Consider the following 19,806-nt stretch of genomic DNA (forward strand, 5'->3'; position numbering starts at 1 on the left):
GGGAGCCGGGGACCACGGGCCAGGAACACGCAGCCTCTGGGTGGCAGAGGCTGGGAGCCCCTTCAGTGAGTCCCTATCTACACCCCCTGTCTAGGTAGCCCTCCATCGCCCGCTCTTACCGCTCCTTGTCAAGTACCGAGTGGTGCTTTCCCGTGGCGGGGGAGAAGAACACCTCTCCCCACAGAGCCAACCCGACACATGTGCAGTCCACCCAGTGTCCATGGGGACTGGTTCTGGGGCCTCCCAAGTCTGCACACACCCAGTCCCTTCGATCAAACGGTGCGGTATTTGCACAAGCCCTGTTACATAAGACCCCATGAGATGTAAATGCTGTGTACGTAGCGACACATTGGAGAGTTGAGGAATAATGGCAGGAAAAGATGCAAAGTTCCCCCAAATGTTTTCTCTATCATCGATTGATTGACTGCAGTCCTGGGAACGGCACCCAGGTGGCACTAAGCGGTCCCCAGCCCCCCCAAAACCTCAGCTCTCCCTCTGGCTGGCTGCACACCTCCAGGGGAGGAGGACGCACTGCAGCCACTCTGCGCAGACCAGCGCTCTGGTTTGCATTTTGATACTGATGGGAAACCTCGCCCATCTTCTCCCCCCTCCTTCCTGCCCACCTGGTGGTTTTCTGCAGAGTTGATGATCGCCTTGTTTGACTCCTCCCACTTTCTACCCACGTCCACCCCACACCTGCCGGGAGCCGTCTGGATCTCCTGCTGGCCCCTCCCATTGCTCCCCAGCGCACTCCGAGGTTCTGACCCGTGCCCAGCAGGACCCAGCACTCACTGGCACGTGGGAAGTATTTACTGCCCCCATCTCTTTCCCACCCTGGGGCTTCGGGGAGATGCTGGAAGAGCACTTCTGAAAAGCGGACGGCAGGCTCCAAGGTCAAGACCCAGACGCTGCCAGGCACCCCAGGGATCAGGGTGGCCCCCGAAGGAGAGCACCCCCCGTAGTGCTCAGCTGCACCTGGTGGGACGGAGCACTGGGCCCCCGAACACATCACACAGCCCGCCCTCGTGACCTTTTTGACAGATGGCCTCTGGATTCCAGAAGAACGAGGTAGGAAGTCGCTCCACTTACGTGCACAGAATGGACTGGTCCTCCCGGTCTGCGGACAGAAAGGAGAGAGGGGCGTGAATCGGTAGGAGCTCTGGGCTCAGGGTCTGGACGGGCTTCCCCCAGGCCCTCCAGTCTCAAGCTCCTGCCTGCTGGTCCTGCTGGGGAGGCCAGGCCCAGGGGGCTTCTTGCCCAGGTCAAGGCCAAGGGCAGCCGCAGAGTCCCAGGGGCAGCCCCAGGATGGGGCTAGAAGCCAACTCATCCAGGAGGGGCTCCCAGGCCTGTGAGGATGGGGCTGGGGGGTCCCCGGAACCCACCCTGCCCAGTTCAGGTTGTGGCCAGGACACAGACTTCAGACCCAGACAGACTGGACACCTGAGTGGCCACAGCTCTGCTCTGCGGCCTTGGGCAAACGGTCCGAACCTCCCCCATGCCTCGGCTCCTCGTCTGTAAGGTGGGGGCAGACATTTCGAGACATCCAACCTGGTTCCCTCTCCTTTCAGAGGGGCAGGGACCTGCCTTTAGATCATCTGTCCCACCTCAGCGGCCATCACGCCCAGCCTGGGCGGGGCTGGTCCAGGAGCCCCAGGCCCCAGTGAACAGGTGAGAACAGGCTGTGTCCACCGATTCTCTGGCCTAAGACGGACCTCAGGCACCACAGGAATAGAGGGGGTCTCACTGCTGTCCCCAGAGCCTGAACAGCCCCAGTGTCCGTCACATTTTCAGGGCTGGCTCCCGGCCTCCCCACCCATCTGCAGGCTCCTCAGACCCCTCCATACATTCCTGTCCTCTGGAAGTCAGCCCTGGGGTGCCCCCCAGGGATATGGGGGTATCCTGGGGTCAAAGGTGACTGCAGATGTCATAGACCACTATCTGCTCTTCAGGGGGCCTCGGAGGGTGGGGCTGGGTCCTAAAGCTCATTTTGTCCCTCACAGGGGACATGGGAACAGTTTCCAACATCTTTGGCCATCAGCCAATGACAAAGATTGGAGGATAGTATTTGCCCACGGGCAGTGCCAAAGGGGTGGGCGTCCCTTTAACCCACTCCCTGGTCCTTAGTTCCAGGGAACGCTCGGCCCCTCGCCAGCGCCCCTCCTCCCCAGGGTCCTACCCCGTGTCTGACAGGTACGGGGCTCCTGGGGAGCGTGTCTGACAGGTGTGGGCGGCCAGGAGGGACTTGGCCCACCGCCAGCTTTTCAAAACACGCCTTCTGCATCAGCACACACGTGTCTGTGTAGACATGTGTGCCCTTACGTACTTGTGTCTGGGTGGAGAACATGGGCGCCCTGTTCAGGATGGGGTGATGTGCCAGTGATTGTCACTACTGGGAATGCACCCCAACCTCCTGGCCTCCATGGCTGAGCCCCGGGGCTCACAGCCGAGCTCCAGCTGTGTCCCCTCAGGATCATGGGGCTGGTCAGAGCCACTGCTCCAAGCTGCCCGGCAGCAGGAGGATCAAGCCACACGTGGCCAAGGCCGAAAGGATCGTGATTCAAATCCCAAGTCCAGTCCCCACCAAAACAGCCGCCTGCAGCCTCTCCCTCAGGCCACCAAAAACGGCCGAGGGGAGAAGAGCTTGCACTGCGCCTGGTCAGACCACCACGACCACAGGGCTGGGAAACCAGACAAAAGCAGCAGGGGCCGCCTGCATGTCCCCCGGGCCTCTGCACCGGGTCCTCAGCAGCCCTGGTGTGGACACCAGCATCGCTTCTGCTCTGCAGTGGAAAGCGATGCTCAGAAGCAGGGGGATTTTACACGGTCACCATGGGGGCCAAGCCATGGACCCCCAAAGCAATAAACCCTGGGACCTCAGGGCTGAGAGGTCACTTAGATTAAGGGTCTCTCAGGTACAATTATGGTAAGGGTCCTCCAGCGTCGAGGACTGGCTCCTTGTTTAAGATGGAGATCACAGACACGGGAGCAGGAGGCAGAGACCAGAGACTCCTCCACAGGCCAGGACCCCAGGGACAGCTGGCAGTCCCCAGGAGCCAGGGGATGTCCCTCCGAGCCTGCACGGAGACCAACCCTGCCAACACCATGGTTTCAGGCCTCTGGCCTCCGGAGCTGGGAGAGAAGACATTCCTGATAAGGCACCAAGTTAGGGGCCACTTGTTACAGCAGCCAGAGGAAACTGATACAGCCGCTCCCTTGGCTCCCTTCACTCGTGAGTGGCAGGTGGGACTCCAGGCCAGGGCCTCTCTCACCTTCCTTAGGTCACCCACACTCCCCGGCCGGCACTTCCTTAAAGGACAAAAAAGGAAGGAAACAATCAAAACTTAATGTCCCCAGCACTCTCTGGGGACAGACAGATCCCTCGTGCACAGGAAACCATCCTAGCTGGCCCAACGATGCAGGCCTGAGGACCGCGGACCTGTGCCGCCACACCTGCCCAGCGGGAGAAACTGAGAGCAGAGCATCTCGGGAAACGGATTAAAAATGGATCCAGGCAGGATGGGCAGAGGGCGAGGGTTGGAAGAAGCAGGCCCCCGCGATCAGAGGCCAGGCGGGAGACAACCCCCAGGGGCCTCCGCTATTTTAAGGAACAGTCTGAGACGCAGAGGATGGACTATCTGGCTCCGTCTGCTTCAGGGAGCGGCAGACCCTCCCGCAGCCCCCCAGAGTCAGCCCCAGCGCAGGAGAGATTTATAGGTTCAGAGGTCCCAGGGCCCCCAGGAGGGGGAGCAGGCTCTGTGCGGGGGCCACTGGGAGACCTCTGGCCTGGGACGTTCCCATCGGAAACGCAAGCGTGGGAAGCCCGGGGAGGGCTGGTCTTGGGCAGGGCGGGCAGGGGGCACTGTCTGCCAACCTGGCTGTGCCTGGGATACAGGCCTGTGCTGCCCTGGGCCCCGGCTGTGTCCACTCCAGACCAGAGAGCAAATTTCAGAACTCAGTTATGTGCAGGGGATCCTCTGCCCCCGAGCCCACCCTGCCCTGCCCCTGCACAATTCATTCTCTTTCATGGAAGTGAAGTCCACACATAATTCATCACTTCAAAACCAGCGACTCGTGGGGTTTGGTGGATTCCCGAGGCCCAAGAGCACCTCCTCCACTTAACTCCAAGGTACTTGTTACCCCCCAATAAACCACAGTGCCCGTCATTGCTCCCCACGGCCCATTCCCTGGCACCTCTGTCAGCACCAATCTGCCTTCCGTCTCTACGGATGGACCTCACCTGGAGATTTCACAAGAAATGGAGTCATGTGATGTGTGGACCTTTGGGCCTGGCCTCTCCCCCTGAGTGTGATTTTGAGGTTCATGCACATTGCAGCCTGTATCAGTACTTCATCATCATCGTTGGCACTGGGGACTGAACCCCGGAGTGCTCTACCACTGAGCCACATCCCCAGCTCTTTCTAATTTTTAACTTCAGACACAGTCTTGCTAAGTTGCTGAGGCTGGCCTTGAATTTGCTATCCTCCTGCCTCAGCCTCCGGAACCACTGGGATTGCAGGTGTGTGCACTGTGCCTGCCTACTTCATTCCTTTTTGTGACTTGACACTCTGCTCCATGGGTAGAGTAGTTTCATTTTTCCACTGATGGAATCTGGGTTGTGGTGAACATTTACATACAAATCTTTCAGCGAGCACCTGTTTTCAGTTTGGGGGTGTAGACTGTACTCAATTCTTCAAACAGCATCTGAGGAGTCACCTCCTCTAAGATGCTGCCTCTTACTCACACCTGTCAGGAGCTGAAAAGGGGGTCTTTCCATGGTACCCCCACCATCTGCATGGCTGCCATGGACAGTAGGGTGACTTGCACACTGCACGACTCTCCAGGGGACCACCCACACTGCTCATGGTAGATCTGGATGTTCGTTCAAATCATTTCCCAGCAGATGGAGGCCGAGCACCTGGAGAAAACAGTGGCTCTTTCTCACTCTGCGAATGTGCCTCACGGTCCAGGGTGGTCCCGGCTCCCGTAGTCCAAAGTTTCTCTCTATGGTAGCAATTAACTTCCCATGATGGTTATTTAACCTGTCTCATTAACACTTTGGGGGGAAGGGTACAGATTCTATGATAAGGGACGATCATGATGTGGCTTGTAGAGTTCTTCTTACTTTTCTCAAGTTTGGTGATGACCGTGGTACTTTACAGGATTGGTAATAGCTAAGAAGCGGAAACTGCCGAGTTGTCCCACAGCCAAGGGTGGGTGAGCAAAATGTGGCTTCTCCGTCCAACAGGATGTCATCCAGCAAGGAGGGGCAAGCCTGGCCCACGGTGAGCCTGAGGTCATCACCAAAGCCCACGTCCGGGATCCTGGTCACATGCATGGGCCAGAGCAGGGGGGCCTACAGACACAGAAGGGGGGGGGACGGCCGGGGGCGGGGCCCGGCTGGCGTGTGGGCACCTCTTTTTCTGTTGGTGGAAATCTAAAGTTAGAGGGCGAAGATGGCTTTCTGACCCTGCAAGTCCACTAGTGACCAGGAAATGCTATCTTTGAAGCCGATTCCTTCGTGGTACATAAACGAGACCACAATCATGGTTTTTGGAAAACCGTATTAATTTTATGCCCTCTCCGAGTCGAGAGATCCGACTTCCCACACCTCAGGTGCGTCCGTCGGCTACCCAACAGTCACCTCACTGTTTCCAATGCTTCCCTGGGAGGCCTGAAGGTCAAGGGCGGTGGTGCCTGATCCTGGGAACCGAGAGCCACAGGGGGCAGCAGGTGCCGAGGGGCTTGTGCTGACCTGGAGCGCAGGCGGAGGCAGGGGCAGGGTGACCGCCTATCCACTGGGGGACATGCTGTGTTCACTCAGCAAAGGAGTCCCGAGGCCCTACTGTGCGCCAGGCTAGATGCACAAACCACAAGGCCCGCTTATCTTTGCTTTTCGGAAGCTTGTGACCCAGGGCTGGGGCCCGATGGGCAAATAAACGACCTCATGCTGTGACGGCACCACAGTGGGGACGTGCCCAGTACCGGGAACGAGCAGTGTGGCTTTGAGGTCCCTCAGACAGCAGGAAGGCCTCGTGGTCTCCGTGCCGAGGGAGCTACCCCAAGACGGATGTGTACAATCCCGGGGCCCAGGCAGAGCCCCCCAGACCCCGCAGCTCAGAGCGGGAAAGGACACAGGACCCCCTTGTGTGGGGCTCTGCAGGGCTGGAGCCTGGGAGATGTCACCAGCGCAGCCCTGCCTCCCGGCCAGAGCCCTGAGCTGGGGTACCTCCCCCACCTCCTCCGGGGCCTGGGGTCTGCCTTGGGGTGCAGGTCTCTGGGGTGTTTGAAGGAGACTCAGGGCTCCAGTGGCCCCTCCCCGCGGTGGCACAAAGGCAGGACTCTCAGGAGGTGCCCAGCTCCCCACTGACCGGCTCCTTCGGCCGGATCCCAAGCACAGGCTCCTGGTTTCTGGCTGGGCGCAGAGTCCTGCAGGCTGACCATAAAAGGAGAAAGCCGAGCTCTCGGCGTCCCTCCCTTCCTCCCTATGCCAGGCTGCCCGGGACCTCGGGGAGAAGGGGCCAAGCCCACACCCCTGGGGGTCTCCCTAGTCCCAGGCCAGTGGGGACGGAGGGACCGTCTTCACCACGAGCAGGAAGGGGCTCCCTACCCTCCTCCCCACCTGAAGGAGGTGCCGGGGGCACCTGACCCTCCGCAGGGCGAACGTGAATGAGCCCAGTGCCTGGTCCCCAAGGAAAGATGACGCTGACCCCCAATGGCCCTGTCCTGCCCAGGCACCAGGCTCCTGGCTCCCCCAGCCACTGCCAGGTGAGCCCTAGTAACACCTGAAGCAGGCAACTCTCACCCTCCTGGGGCAAACGGGGAAACCGAGGCTCAGAGAAGTGCGAACCCAGAGTCAGACCACGCCTGCACCACGCCTGCACCACGCCTGCAGGTGGCGCCTCCTCCTCCTCCAGCCCCGCCCCCACCTTCCCGCAGACCTGGGTGGGAAACTGAGCGACCGAGGGGCTTGGGGAGCAGAAGACCAATATCTCCCCGGGGACCTCGGGGGCCTCCACTCCCACTTGCCACACTCCCCCTCCTCCTGCTCCAGCCACCTCCCAGGAGGCCCTGCTCCCCCAGCCTAGGACAGGCCCCAGGGGGTGCCCCTGCCGCAGCTCCCTGGGCCTCTGTCCAGGGCCTGTCCATTCCTGAAATGATTCGATTAACATTCCCTCCCCAGCCTGTGCCTTGCCAGCGCGGGTCAATTATGTATCCTGCTGAGTGAACGAGGGGACAGGAACCGGATTCCCCGAGGCTGGGGGGACACCTTCATGCATATACAACAAGGAACCCCCAAGTCCACTCTCTGGAGCATGTGGGCTTCTCCAGCTCAGTACTGACTCTTTATAAAATGACCCCCCTTTGCTCTCCACTCTGCCAAGACGTGAGCTCCTGGTGGCAAGTCGGAGCCTGCTGGGGCCTGAGCGCTGGCACCCCCACACGCACTGGGGAGACCTGATCACTAAGGTGACGGTGGAGAACTGGAGTTTCAGAAGGCGATTAGGTCAAATGGGATCAGTGTCCTCCATCAAAGAGGCCCAGATAGCTGGCTAGCCCCTTCCACCCCATGGGGACACGGCGAGGGGGTGCCATCTATGAGGAAGAGGGCTCACCGGGACTCCCCCACGCTGGTGCCCTGAACTTGGGGCTTCCCGGCCTCCAGCATGGTGGACAGCACATTTCTCACACATAAAGTGGACGACATCAATTGGTTTGAGCAGCCTGAGCTAAGACAAGTGCCAACCAGCCGTCCCTGAAGGCTGTGCCAGGGTCCTCGCTGTCCCCACCACCCGGCAGGCCAGACACAGCCGAGCACACCGCCGAGCCCCAGAGACGGAGAGGCACTCGCCCCATGGGGAGACGGGTCTGCAGGAAAGCTGTCCCTGGGGCAGAGCAGTGTGGGGTGACTTCCCAGGCCCACCCCCTGGGCACCCCCTCTGCCTCCCCAAGCCTAGTCCTTCACCAGGAAAACAGATAAGAACAGGCTAAAAATAGATAAAACAGGGTTGAGGGCCAAGTTCAATCCCTTTCTAGTGACAAGGTGCTATGGACTGAAGGTTTGTGTCTCCCCCAAAATTCTTATACTGAAATCCTCTCCCAGAGGTGACGGCATTTGGAGTTGGGCCTCTGGGAGGTGATCAGTCACCAATGGGAGCTCACTCCCCCTTCTCCCTGTGAAAAGGCCCAGCAAGGCGCCACCTAGGAGCCTGGAAACAGATCCTCAAGACACCACATCTGCCAGCACCTTGACCTTGGGCTTCTCAGCCTAGAGAACTGTAGGAAATAGACCCCTGTGGTTTATAAGCCACTCTGTCTAAGGCATTTTGTTATAGCAACCAGAACAGATTAAGTCCTAAGGCCTAAGCCAGTCCCTTAGGCTCTGGGGGCCTCTGTTTTCCTTCCATTAAATGGAGTAACCAGCTACACCAACTCGCGTACTGCCCTGGAGGGAGGAGAAAACGTTCCCGGCGGGGCAGAAGGTGGCGGTCTCCAGGATTACTCTCAGCTCTGCCACATCGCTTGGCGTGTGGGGCCTCAGTTTCTCCGCTCTGTCAGGTGGGGAGGCTGCTGCCTGTCCTGCGGGCGAGGGCTGAGCCTGCTGGGGTTTAGGGAGCAGGGAGCCAGGACCTGGCAGGCCCTCCTCCCTCCTCCTCGTTCCAGAGCAGCCTCTGGGGAGCTGGGCGAGCGTGAGCCAGCCCCAGGGCCTGCCAACCAGGCACAGAGGGACACAACCGAGTGTGGGAACCCGCGAGGCCCAGGGGGCAGTTTGGATGACCTCCCTGTGCAGACTTATCTCAGGCCTGGAGAGGACTGGGCCCAGGGCCCCGTGCTGGCCCGGCATCTGTTCTAATCCCCCGAGAGTGGCCATTTGGTGCTAATGAGGTGAAGACAAGACACTTCTGGTGACCGGGCGCAGCCTGAGGGCTCCTGCCAGCAGGACAGAATGAACTCGGGCCTCCCTGCACCCCAGGTCCTCCCTGCACCCCAGGTCCTCCCTGCACCCCAGGCCCTCCCAGCCCAGCAGCCCTGGGGGAGAGGAAGACCCCAGGGGGGCCTGCGGGAGGGCTGCGCTGCTGTCCATTCACCCCGTGGTGTCCCATGGTGTCCCGAGCTCAGCTCCTGCCTCCCAAGCTATGGGCCTTCACTATGGGGAGACGCGAGGAGCTGGACTTTCGGGAGCACAGCCTCCATGGGATGGGGACCCTGCTGCAGCTCCGCCCTGGGCAAGACTGGATGTCAGATAGGCCAAGTTCAAATCCATCTACAACATTTATCTGACCTTCAGCAAATCCTTCACTTCTCTGAGCCTCATTTCTCCAGCTACAAAAGGGGACTGAGTCATTGTGGTGGCTGCCCTAGCGCTGGGTCGCCAACAAGCCCTGGACACCCACGCTCACAGTGCACGCACACGCCAAGGAAGGATTGGATAGTTGTGGTTCTGTAAAAGCCATTAAGGTAAACATAAGAGAGATTTAAACATGTGGTTGGCCTTCCTTATTTTTAAATCTAAGCTCGCTTTTATTTTGGACGACACACTCAGGCCCCGTATTAATTTCGGGATTGAAGTTTAAAGGTCTTTATCTGTCCTGTTTGCTGCGTGGGTTCGTAGCTAAGGATTAGTTGAACATTCTTGCTAAGCCCTGAGCATTTAGCAGACGTCTGGTAACATCCCACAGCACTGTCAGTTACGTGGCAAAGGAGTCGGGAATGTCCGTGAGGGGACAGCGGGTGAACACACGCACGGAGCTCTCCTCCCTCCCCAGCGCTCACGGAGCCATGGTAAAGGGAGTCTCCACAAGCCCACGCAACTTCCAAAAAGACCTGCAGCTGCAGCCGGGAAGCCAGGAAGTGGAAGGGGCAACTCCTCCAAGAGAGGAGGAGAGTCAGTCGGCAGCAGGAGGTTCTAGAAGGAGCCCCAACTCCCCTAACTGCAGGATCACGCATCCCTGGGGAGCTGGCAAAAGGGCAGTCAGTGTAGGTAGCCGGTGACTGGGTCAGAAGCTGGGCTGATTCAACTTGCCGCCAGTACCCCTGGATCACTCCACCTTTTGGTCAGGATGGGAGGAGGGAGCATGAGAACAAAGGATATCTGAAATCCACAGAAGGGGCGGGACACCCCCACTCCCTGGGGCACCAGCCTTGGACCCCCTCCTTTGAGGGGGAGTCTCTGTCTCGCTCTGTTCCACCCTTTAAATAAAACTTTTTGCTCTTGGCTGGGCACTTCTCGGGATCACCAACACCAGGGAAACGGACCCGGATTCTGATTCTGAACGCCCGGACCCGGATTCTGACTCTGAACGGGTATCAGACCTGGTCTCATTCCTACCCCAAGCCTCAGTAACTGAGAGCACCAGGGGCCTTTGGAAGGGAGGGAGCAGGAGAGAGGAACGCAGACCAGGCCAGGAAAGGAGACGGGAACTTCAGAAGAGCCATGGGAACAGCCCAGCTCCCTCCAGCTAGGCCAAGGTCATCACCAGCAAGCCCTCTGCGCGCACAGCTCCCGCCAATTCCTTGGTCCCCACACACTCGGAGGTTCAAGAATCACCAGGAAGCCGGTCACAGGAAGAAGTCAACACAGACACGCAGGAAAATGTGCATCTGAAGGAAACAGAGAAGATGCATGAAGGAGTGTCCTTCAGACAGAGGCCATCACAGCCACAGGAAAGAATAGCCCAAGAAACATTCAGAGAGAGAAACAGAGCTCTTGGAAATTTTTTTAAAAATACCAAAATTAAAAACTCAGTGGAAAGGTTGAAAGATAAAGTTGAGGTAACTGCTCAGTAAACAGAATAAAAAAAAAACATAAGGAGCTGGGTGCAGAGGCGCACAGACTCCAAGTAATCCCAGCAGCTCGGGAGGCCGAGGCAGGAGGGTTCCAAGTTCAAGGCCAGCCTCAGCAACTTGGCGAGGCCCCCAAGCAACTTAGTGAGACCCTGTCTCAAAATAAAAAATAGAAGTGCTGGGGATGTGGCTCAGTGGTCGACACTCCTGGGTTTAATCCTCAGTACTAAAAACAAAGGAAAAAACAAAAAGGAGATAAAAGAGCCCGGAGAAGGAAAACTCTGGGGCCATTTCAGAAGTTCCATTCCAGAAGTAGGAAAAGAGAACACAGCGAGAAAGACATGACCAGGGAAATGATTCAAGAAAACTTCCCAGAATTCAAGGATGTGGATGAGTTTACAAACCAAGGGCGCCCACTAGGTCTTCAGAACAACGTGGGGAACAGAACCACCGAAAGTCCCATCACCATGAATAGGGAGATGAAGATCTAAAAACTTCCAGAGGAGGAGGAGGAGAGGAGTCTCTGGTTGCACAGAAAGGATCAAGGATCAGACTAGGCTTTTGCTTCTCAAAAACGAAACTGAAGCTAGAGAGCGATGAAGCAAGTCCTTAAAAATCCTGAAGGAGATTTTACGTCTTGCCAAAACATTTAAACCCAAATAAATCATCCTCTGAGTATTAGAGGAGCTTCTGATCTTTCAGCGATGCAGGATCCCCATACATCAGGATCATCTATACCCTTCCTTGGGAAGCTACTGGAGAAGGTGCGATTCAAACAGGAGAGTCAACCAAGGAACAGGAAGAGATGGAAATTAGGGAACAAGGAATCCCCCTAAGAGCACTGACCGCTACCAGTAATAGGGTCAGGGCAGGTCCAAAGGCTACAGTAGAGATCATTTCAAGGACAGACTATCACTGGGTGACCTCTGATACAATTCTGGACATATTAAGACAAGAGTAAAACATTTAGATGGAGAATCTGGGGCAGAATAAGTGAGCAGCCACACAGAAAACCAGGCTGGGGGGAGGGGGGGGGGCGAGAAAAAAAGGCAACTGCTAACTCCAGGGAAAAGAATAAGTCGTACGGTAAAAGAAAAGTACTCACAAGAGAGAGCAGAGATCAGAACTGAATGATGTCTATATAATAGCATTTACTATTATAGTCATAACATAGTAAACTCTGAATAGTGAGCTCATCAAGATTAAGGCTAACTATATTGGCAATCTGTAATATAAATAAGGCGTATGAGGATGGGGCAGAAGGGCAAATCAAGAAAGTGGATGAGTTAAATCCTCATCATCCATGGTGAAAAGTCAATAGGTGAAAGGCAAAACTGAAAAAGTGTTAAGATATCAGCAAAATAGTCAAGTTATTTGAAGATACAGAGGCAAGGGGCTGGGCCTGCAGCTCAGTGGCAGAGCACTTGCCTAGCACGTGTGAGGCTCTGGGTTCGATCCTCAGCACCACATAAAAATAAACAAATAAAATAAAAGTATGCTGTCCATCTACAACTACAAAAAAAAAAATTTTAATGTTTTACCAGACTTAAAAAAAAAAATAGGATATAAAGGCAAACAGTCAAACATCAATGAAAGGAGTTGATAAGGGTTACCTCTGGGGAAGGAGTAGAGGGAGGGCTATTTTTCATAACAGGCTTGGAGGAGTTTTTTGACTCTATCATCTGCATGAATATTTTTAATAAAAATCAAAACTAAATTTAAAATCACAGGAACGAGGGGTCCTTATAACACTAACAAGGAACAGCTCGCACAATGTAAAGTGACGCGTGTGAAATGCTACTATTTATAGGGAAGATGGTGGGAGAAAATAGACATATCTGCTCACACATGCAAGAAAATAGACTCCAGGAGGACACCTGATACACTAGGAGCCATGATCATCTCCGGGGAGGTGGACCGGGGGTCTGATGCACAGAGGGGGAAGGAGAAGGTGACCTTGTGGATGTGAACGCACCATCTCTACATCTTTATGAGACTGAATGACACGAGCCAGGAACGTGCCCAGTGGTGCACACACGGGAAGTCCCCGTCCCTCTACCACAGCCAAACTCCCACTTGACGGAGGGGGGAGTGGACACAGATGTGCAGAGTGCTCCCCAGCTTCCATTTTCCTCCCTGATGTGTCTCTGAGCTCTGTGGTCTTGTGTTTGGAGTCCCCTCCCTGTGGTTCAGAAGGCTTGGAGTTCGGTGAACACACAGGGCGCACGAGGACACGGCGGCGGACTAATGCCCACTGCACAGACGTCCGCCTTCTGGGGGTGCCCTGCTCCTGGCTGCCGTCTCCTGGGGGGTCACCGAGGAGCCCAGCGAGCATCTCTAAGTGGCGTCAGCAGACTGTGCTTCTATGTCTGCTCACGGAGCCCAGGAGGCACGGAGGGGAGACACAGGGTCCTCACCATCCACCAGCCTGGCCCACAGTTAGGCAGCAGGCGTCAGCGGGCCCCAGGGATAAGCCTCAATGGACTGACCATGGGGAGGTCTGGCACAGCGGAGCAGCCTCCCGGGTCTACACCACCTGCTTGGGTCTACACCACGCTAGCCCCACTCGGACTGCAGCCTGCTGATGACTAGGCTCCAAGAGCCCCAGCCAGTGGGAGCTGTCACCAAGGGGCAGTGTTGCCCGGAGTCAAGGGCCTTGGAAAGGCCACAAAGAGTCGGGTCAGTTCCCTCCTGGAGGTCAGAGCATTGTCAGGAACCAGACAAGAGGGGCCTGGGGACTGTGCTCGGCACCAACACCATGGAGAAGCCCTAGGGAAACCGCTGACCTACTGAGTGAGTCTGAGAGTGGCTTCCCTGCTGCGCTGCAGAGCTCAAGGGAGACAGGAAGGGGGCCCCTGTCATGCTCCCCTGATCATGTGGAAAAATGTTAAGCCCCCCCAAAAATAAACCCTTGGTTCATTTTATATTCAATCCAAGGACTAGCAGCTGTCTGCAGTTATAACTGAATTCTAAACACACATAAAAAAGGGAAATCGACCATTTTCTTAATTTGCCAGACCCTTTCTCAAGCCCACACCTTCTCCCCTCCCCACCCCCTGTCTACAGTGAAACGATGGCCGATGGCCTTGTGTAAAGTCGCCTTTTTCTGGAGCTAATTTTCTGAAGGTCAGAGTCCTATTCATTACGTGCCATTCAGCTCAGTTAGCGTATGAAAGGCTGCACAGCAAGACATCAGTGATGGTGACCTCTGGGTGACAGAATGACAGGTCCCAGCTTCTCCTTTGCTTAAATAGAGGGTTTAATTTTTCTAGAATAGACTATAATGCTAAGGATTTTCAAAGTTACAAATGCCCATTTTCAGAGCACTATAGCAATGCCTACCTACCTGTGTGTCTCCCATTCTCCTTCCCTGACAGAATTCTATTTCATTCTAGTAGTAGGATAAAACGCGCTTAGTGGGACCTCCCTCCACTCCAGAAAAAGAAACCAGAAATGATTTAAAACAGTTGTGAACACCCCCTTAGCTAATGCTCGATTTAGAGGCTGACATGTGACCAAGTTCCTCCTTGACTAGAGGGAAGGAGGGGTAAAAGCCTAATCTCCTACTTCTTTCATGCTTTTGGCTATTATCACCTGACAATGTGATGGCCAGATCAATGGCTTCCATCTTTTGACTATGAGGAAGCAGCCAAGAAAATCCCCCAAAGTGGCCTGCTTTTGAACTCCTGAATCAAGCAACCCGGAAATCACCAACCTCTAGACTTCCTGTATACAGGGTAATAAACTCCTACGGTTTAAGCCACTTGAGTTAGTTCTTATGTTACTTGCAACCAAAAGCATGCCAAAAGACCATATGAACATCCTACGTTTGTGATGCTCAGCCTCCCAAAGTGGGGTGGGAACCACTTTTAAAAGACTGTTTCATCTGAGGACACCAAAAATACAATAATGTCACAAATACACACCCTAATTCCAGGAGCCATTGCTTTAAACCCCATTATGTAAATAACATAAGAATGTCATTTATATGAAGTTCAAGGACACAGCTTGCACTCTGGGACTGACCCTGCAAGGCTTCATCTGCTGGTCCTTGGAGGTAGTGGCAGCCCTATGTCCTGAAGGATCAGGTCCTGCCCTAGAGCCTGGCTAACTGCCAGCAACTTGGGACACTTCTACCTGAACGCCTCTACCCTGTGGGGTGCTATCTCCTGCACACCCCTGGCTTCCTGCCCTTTAGGAATTCCCAGCACAGGGCTCCCCTCAATTCCCAGCCCCTGTGTTCCCACGTGTTGAATTTCCACTATGGCTTCACGCTGGGTTCAAACATTTCAGAATTTGGAGCTTTTGGATTCTCAGATTAGGCATATTCAGCCTGTGATCGTTTATGCTTAACAAGCTTTTACTCTAAAACCAGACATTGTTCCGATCTTTGGGTGCAACAGCTGTTTAATCCTTGCATCAGCCTTATGAGGATGGGCACAGTCACTATAATCCTCTTTCACAGAGGAGGAAACAGATACAGAGAGGTTAAGCGGCTCATCCAAGGTCACACAGCTTGTGAGTGACAGTTCTGGAATTTGAACACAAGCAGCTCTGTTCTAGAATTCACACTCTTAATAAGGAATCTTTTTTGTTTAGTCTAAAGTAGTTTGAGGAGGGGAGGAAGCTTATATGAAAAGCATTACGTACATCACATAAGAATGTCATTTATATGAAGTTCAAGGACAAGCAAAACTAACTGACAGTGATGGAGGTCAACAGCGGCCACTCCAGGCAGGGGTGTCCAAGAGCTATTGACTGGGAAGAGGCATGGCGGAACTTTCTAGAAATATTTCACATCTTGGTCTGGATGGTGATCACACTACTGCAGACATCAAAATTCACTTTAAACTGGACCCTTGAGCACAGTCTGCCCATTCTGTAAGTCTCCAGTTTTCTTCTCCTTAAAACACTTTGTTCCTAAGAGCCGTGACGCAGGTTGGCCATTTTACATCTGAAGATCCCAAGCCTGAAACCCTCCGGGTCCCCAGCATTCCAGAGAGGGACGCTCAGGCCGTGGGCGTGAGGGAAACATACTCGCCCCTGAGTCGGAGAGGCCGGCCTCAGCAATCTTAGAACAGACGGCGAGGGGGAGGCGCTGACCCCCTTTACAGGCGAGGAAACTGAGGCTGGAGAGGGGACGGTGTCCGCCCAGCTGCCGGGGAGCGGGAGGGGCAAGCCATCTGCTGGCGCAGCCCTGGCTGTCACCACCCTCTTCCTCCCAGGGCCGGCGCTGGGAGGGGGCCATGCCCGTATTTCTCCAGCTCTCGGCCCCTGGCTCCCCGGGCGTGGACACAGACAGCGCCTGGTTTGCCCCCTGGCCCCCAGCACCGCCTGCCAAGCCTGCGCCCCCAGCAAGCCCCACAGCCGGGGGCGGGGCCTGAGGGATGGGCGGGGTCTTGGGTGGGCGGGGCCTGTTGTGGGCGTGGTCTTGGGTGGGCGGGGCTCCCGAGCCAGCAGCTCCCCAGAGGTGGCCCGAGCGCAGCGCAGCGTGGGTCCCACGCGCTCACCTTGCAGCATGCTCCGGTAGGCCGTGTCCGCGATGGCGTAGATGTGCGGCGGCATCTCGTGCCTCTTCTTGCCCTTGTACATGTCCACGATCTTTTCCGAGTAGATGGGCAGTTGTTTGTAGGGGTTGACCACCACGCAGAAGAGGCCCGAGTAGGTCTGCAAACAGAGAGCGGGCTTAGCTCGAGGCCCCGAAGGAGGACGAGGTCACTAGGTGTGCTCCGAGTTCCCACCTGAGACGGGGAAACTGAGGCCCAGGGTGGCCGTGGGAGCCCTGAGCGTCACGATTTCCAGGTGTGGGGACAGGGGAACCGGAGCAAGCCCGGACTGCCAGGCTGCCCGCACCGTGTTTGATGACTCTGGTTTTATTTATTTATTTCTGGTACAAGGGGATTGAACCCAGGGGTGCTGTACCACTGAGCCACTCCCCAGTCCTTTGTATTTTTTATTTTGAGACAGGGTATAAGTTGCTTAAGGCCTTCCTAAGTTTCTAAGGCTGGCCACCAACTTGCGATCCTCCTGCCTCAGCCTCCCGAGTTGCTGGGATTACACGTGCGCACCACCGTGTCCGGCCAACTGTGTGGTTTTAATTTGTGTGTGTGCGCGTCAAGGATGGAACCCAGAGCCTTGTACGTGCTAGGCAAGGTTTCTCCCCCGACCTAACCCCCAGCCCCATCTGTGTGGTTTTAAATAGTTCAAACCTCAGCTCCACCCGGCTGATGTCACTTCACTCTGAGCCCCGAGGACCTAACAACAGTGGCCATGACTGAGTGCTCACTAAGTGCCTGTCACTGAACTGAGCACTTCACAGGCATCTTCTGGGAGGTAATAGGAGCCTTTGATTTCCCTGCTGCCTGATTGACAGGAGAGGAAACTGAGGCGTGGTGGGGTTGTCTCCAGGTCACAGAGCTGGAGGGACATTCAGGGGTAGACATCATGACTGCTCATCTCAGAGCTCATGATGGTTAACAAAGCACTTCCATATCTGTAAAATGGGGACGAGGACAAGTGTCCTCCAAAATAGCAGAGCACTGACCTAGGCTGCAACATGGGTGAGCTTTGAAAGCACCACGTGGAACAGAATCAGCCAGGCCCCACCTCTTCTGGTCTCAGCCCCGCCTCCAGCTCCTCCAGGCCACACCCCTGCCACGCCCCCTTCAGCCTGAGGGTGTCATTTACTGCCTCCCGCCCAAGCCCTGGACCGGAGGCAGTAATCGGCAATAGTTAAGGGAGGACTCAGATATGAACCTCACTCTCCGACTTCCTAGCTCTGTGACCCCAGGAAAGACTCTTAACCTCTCTGAGTCTCAGTTATCCTCATCTGCAAAATCGTGGGGGCACACTAACAATTCCCTCCTAGGTTTGTTCTGAGGTCATGCTTTTAAGGCATTCAGCACCATGCCTGGTATACAGTAGGTGCTCAGTAGTCAATATGAGCGACTATTCTGCGCTGTTTCCTGAGGATTGAAAACCTTGCCACATGGCGTCTTCCCAGAGGCTGTTCCCCCTGATCTCCCTGGAGCCACCACCCCCTCTTCCAGGGGAGGGGATGAGCAGTCATGATGTCTACCCCTCAGTGTCCCTGCAGCTCAGGGCTCTGTCTCAGCATCACTTCCCAGACGACGAGCCACACGTACCGCATCTCCCGCCCCCAGCACAGGGTAGATGTTCACCCTGCAAATATTCGCTGAATAAAACGAATCCTAAAGAGGGACGGCTGGGCCCTCGTAGCTCCACCATGATCCCAGGACACCTCTCCGGGTGCCGTGCACACAGCAAGCACTTACTCTGTGCTTCCAGGCAAATCTGAATCTGTGTTCAGTTCAGTTTCCCAAGCAAGCCAGGGTACAGTGGCAGGTCCCACAGGGTCACTGGGCTCGCGAATCTGGCCGTTCCATCCCCACGTCCCACTCAGCTCACCCTCACCCTGACCCAGCCCCCTGTAGCTGGCCCTGTGTCGGCCTCAGTCCCCAGGAGCCCTGCTCCCGACCGGCAAGTTCAGAGTCTCCACATCCCCAGCCCGTGCCCCAGCCAGCATCTCGGGGCGTCTGTGCCATGCAGATCCAGGCCACAGGCACGGTGTCCCTCTTGTAACCGTATTAGGAAGCGGCTCCAGTTGCTCCCTGAGGCTTTATATGGTCAGCCCCAGAGCCCTGAGCCGAGCGTCCAGGAGCAGGAGGAAGGGCAAGGAACACCGGCTTTAGGGCCTGGGGGATCTCCCCAGCCTGGCTGTACACACAGCCTGACCTGGGCATCCTGCTTTTGTTCTCTAAAACGATGGACAGTCACTCCTTAACGAGGTGAGCCCCACGGGATCCCTGTCCTAGACTGACAGTGATTCGGCTCTTGCCTGGATTTCAGCAGCAAAAGACTAGGAACAATCTAAATGCCCGTTAGCCCTGGTGGGCTCAGGGAGTCCAGTTCATCCCTAGAGCAGAAGACCCTGCTATGGTTAAAAAGAGTGTCATTGCTGGCATGGTGGCACACACCTGTCATCCCAGCAGCTCAGGAGGCCGAGGCAGGAGGATAGGAGTCCAAAGCCAGCCTCAGCAAAAACGAGGCCCTAAGCAACTCAGTGAGACTCTGTCTCTAAATAAAATACAAAATAGGGCTGGGGATGGGGCAGAGTGTACCTGAATTCAATTCGGGGTATCCCCCCCAACCAAAAAAAAAGAAAAAAGAGAACTGTCAGGCATCCATCTGGGTAGCTAGATGCGAAGGCCAAGATGCAGGACAGCAGTGGCCTGCATGCCCATTTGGGGTGGGGAAAGGAAGGTCTATGTACCCTGATGGACCACTTCATTACATATTCACATGTTTTACCTATTCAAAAAGATCTCGTCTAGACAGATTGTTATGAACAAATGCCAAAAAAAAAAAAAAAATCCCCTTTACCACGTTTGCCTCCAGGCAGAGGTGCATGAACTCTTGCCTTTTACAAAGCAGGACTTAGTGTTCAACCTTCTCGTCCACAGGTGACCCTGCGTAGCCGTAATGACTTGCAGGATCTGAAGGGCTAATTCGGGAGGCTCAGCAAAGGGCACCTCCCTCCCCGTCTCCTTGCCACCCATCCAGGCCCCAGGGCAGTGATGGGCACCCAGAACACCTCTGCGCCAGCATCTCTGGTTGGTGATCATTCCAGAAAACCATGAGGTGGCGGGGCCAGATGTCCCACATGAGGGGATCCTCACCTGCTGGAGAACATGGGTTTGGATGACTGGGCAGGGGACTGGGGCTAGGGGGACCCAGTGAGCAGCAGGAGGGTCCTCCAGGTCCTGAGGGCAACAGGGAGGGGTAGGGCCTGTGGAAAAGCAGCAACCACACAGCGCATCTAACAGCGACTTTTACCTCCACCCTGGTCCAGGAGACGAAGGTCCTCTGCTTTTTTAAGCAACACAACGCCTCAAATTAACTCATTTTAAAGAAAAAAAAAATCACTCGCTCTGGGTCAACAGCATACAATGTCTACCCTAGCACCCAGTAGGTGCTCAAGTAATCATAACACAAGATTAGCTT

General features: G+C 55.5%; 1 protein-coding gene across 3 annotated transcripts in view; it reads right to left on the reverse strand.

Moving 5' to 3' along the window:
* Positions 1–19,806, reverse strand: part of Myh11 (myosin heavy chain 11) — an 89,925-nt gene that overhangs the window by 53,324 nt on the left and 16,795 nt on the right. For all 3 annotated transcript variants that reach the window (XM_027940452.3, XM_071605664.1, XM_027940454.2), the window contains exons 3-4: positions 16,293–16,449; positions 1,090–1,117 (exon numbers count right to left, since the gene is read on the reverse strand). In XM_027940452.3, coding sequence (XP_027796253.2) covers positions 1,090–1,117; positions 16,293–16,449 — 185 coding nt within the window. The remainder of the gene's footprint in view (positions 1–1,089; positions 1,118–16,292; positions 16,450–19,806) is intronic.

The sequence above is a fragment of the Marmota flaviventris genome, chromosome 19 (assembly GCF_047511675.1).
Source record: "Marmota flaviventris isolate mMarFla1 chromosome 19, mMarFla1.hap1, whole genome shotgun sequence".
Classification (NCBI taxonomy): Eukaryota; Metazoa; Chordata; class Mammalia; order Rodentia; family Sciuridae; genus Marmota; species Marmota flaviventris.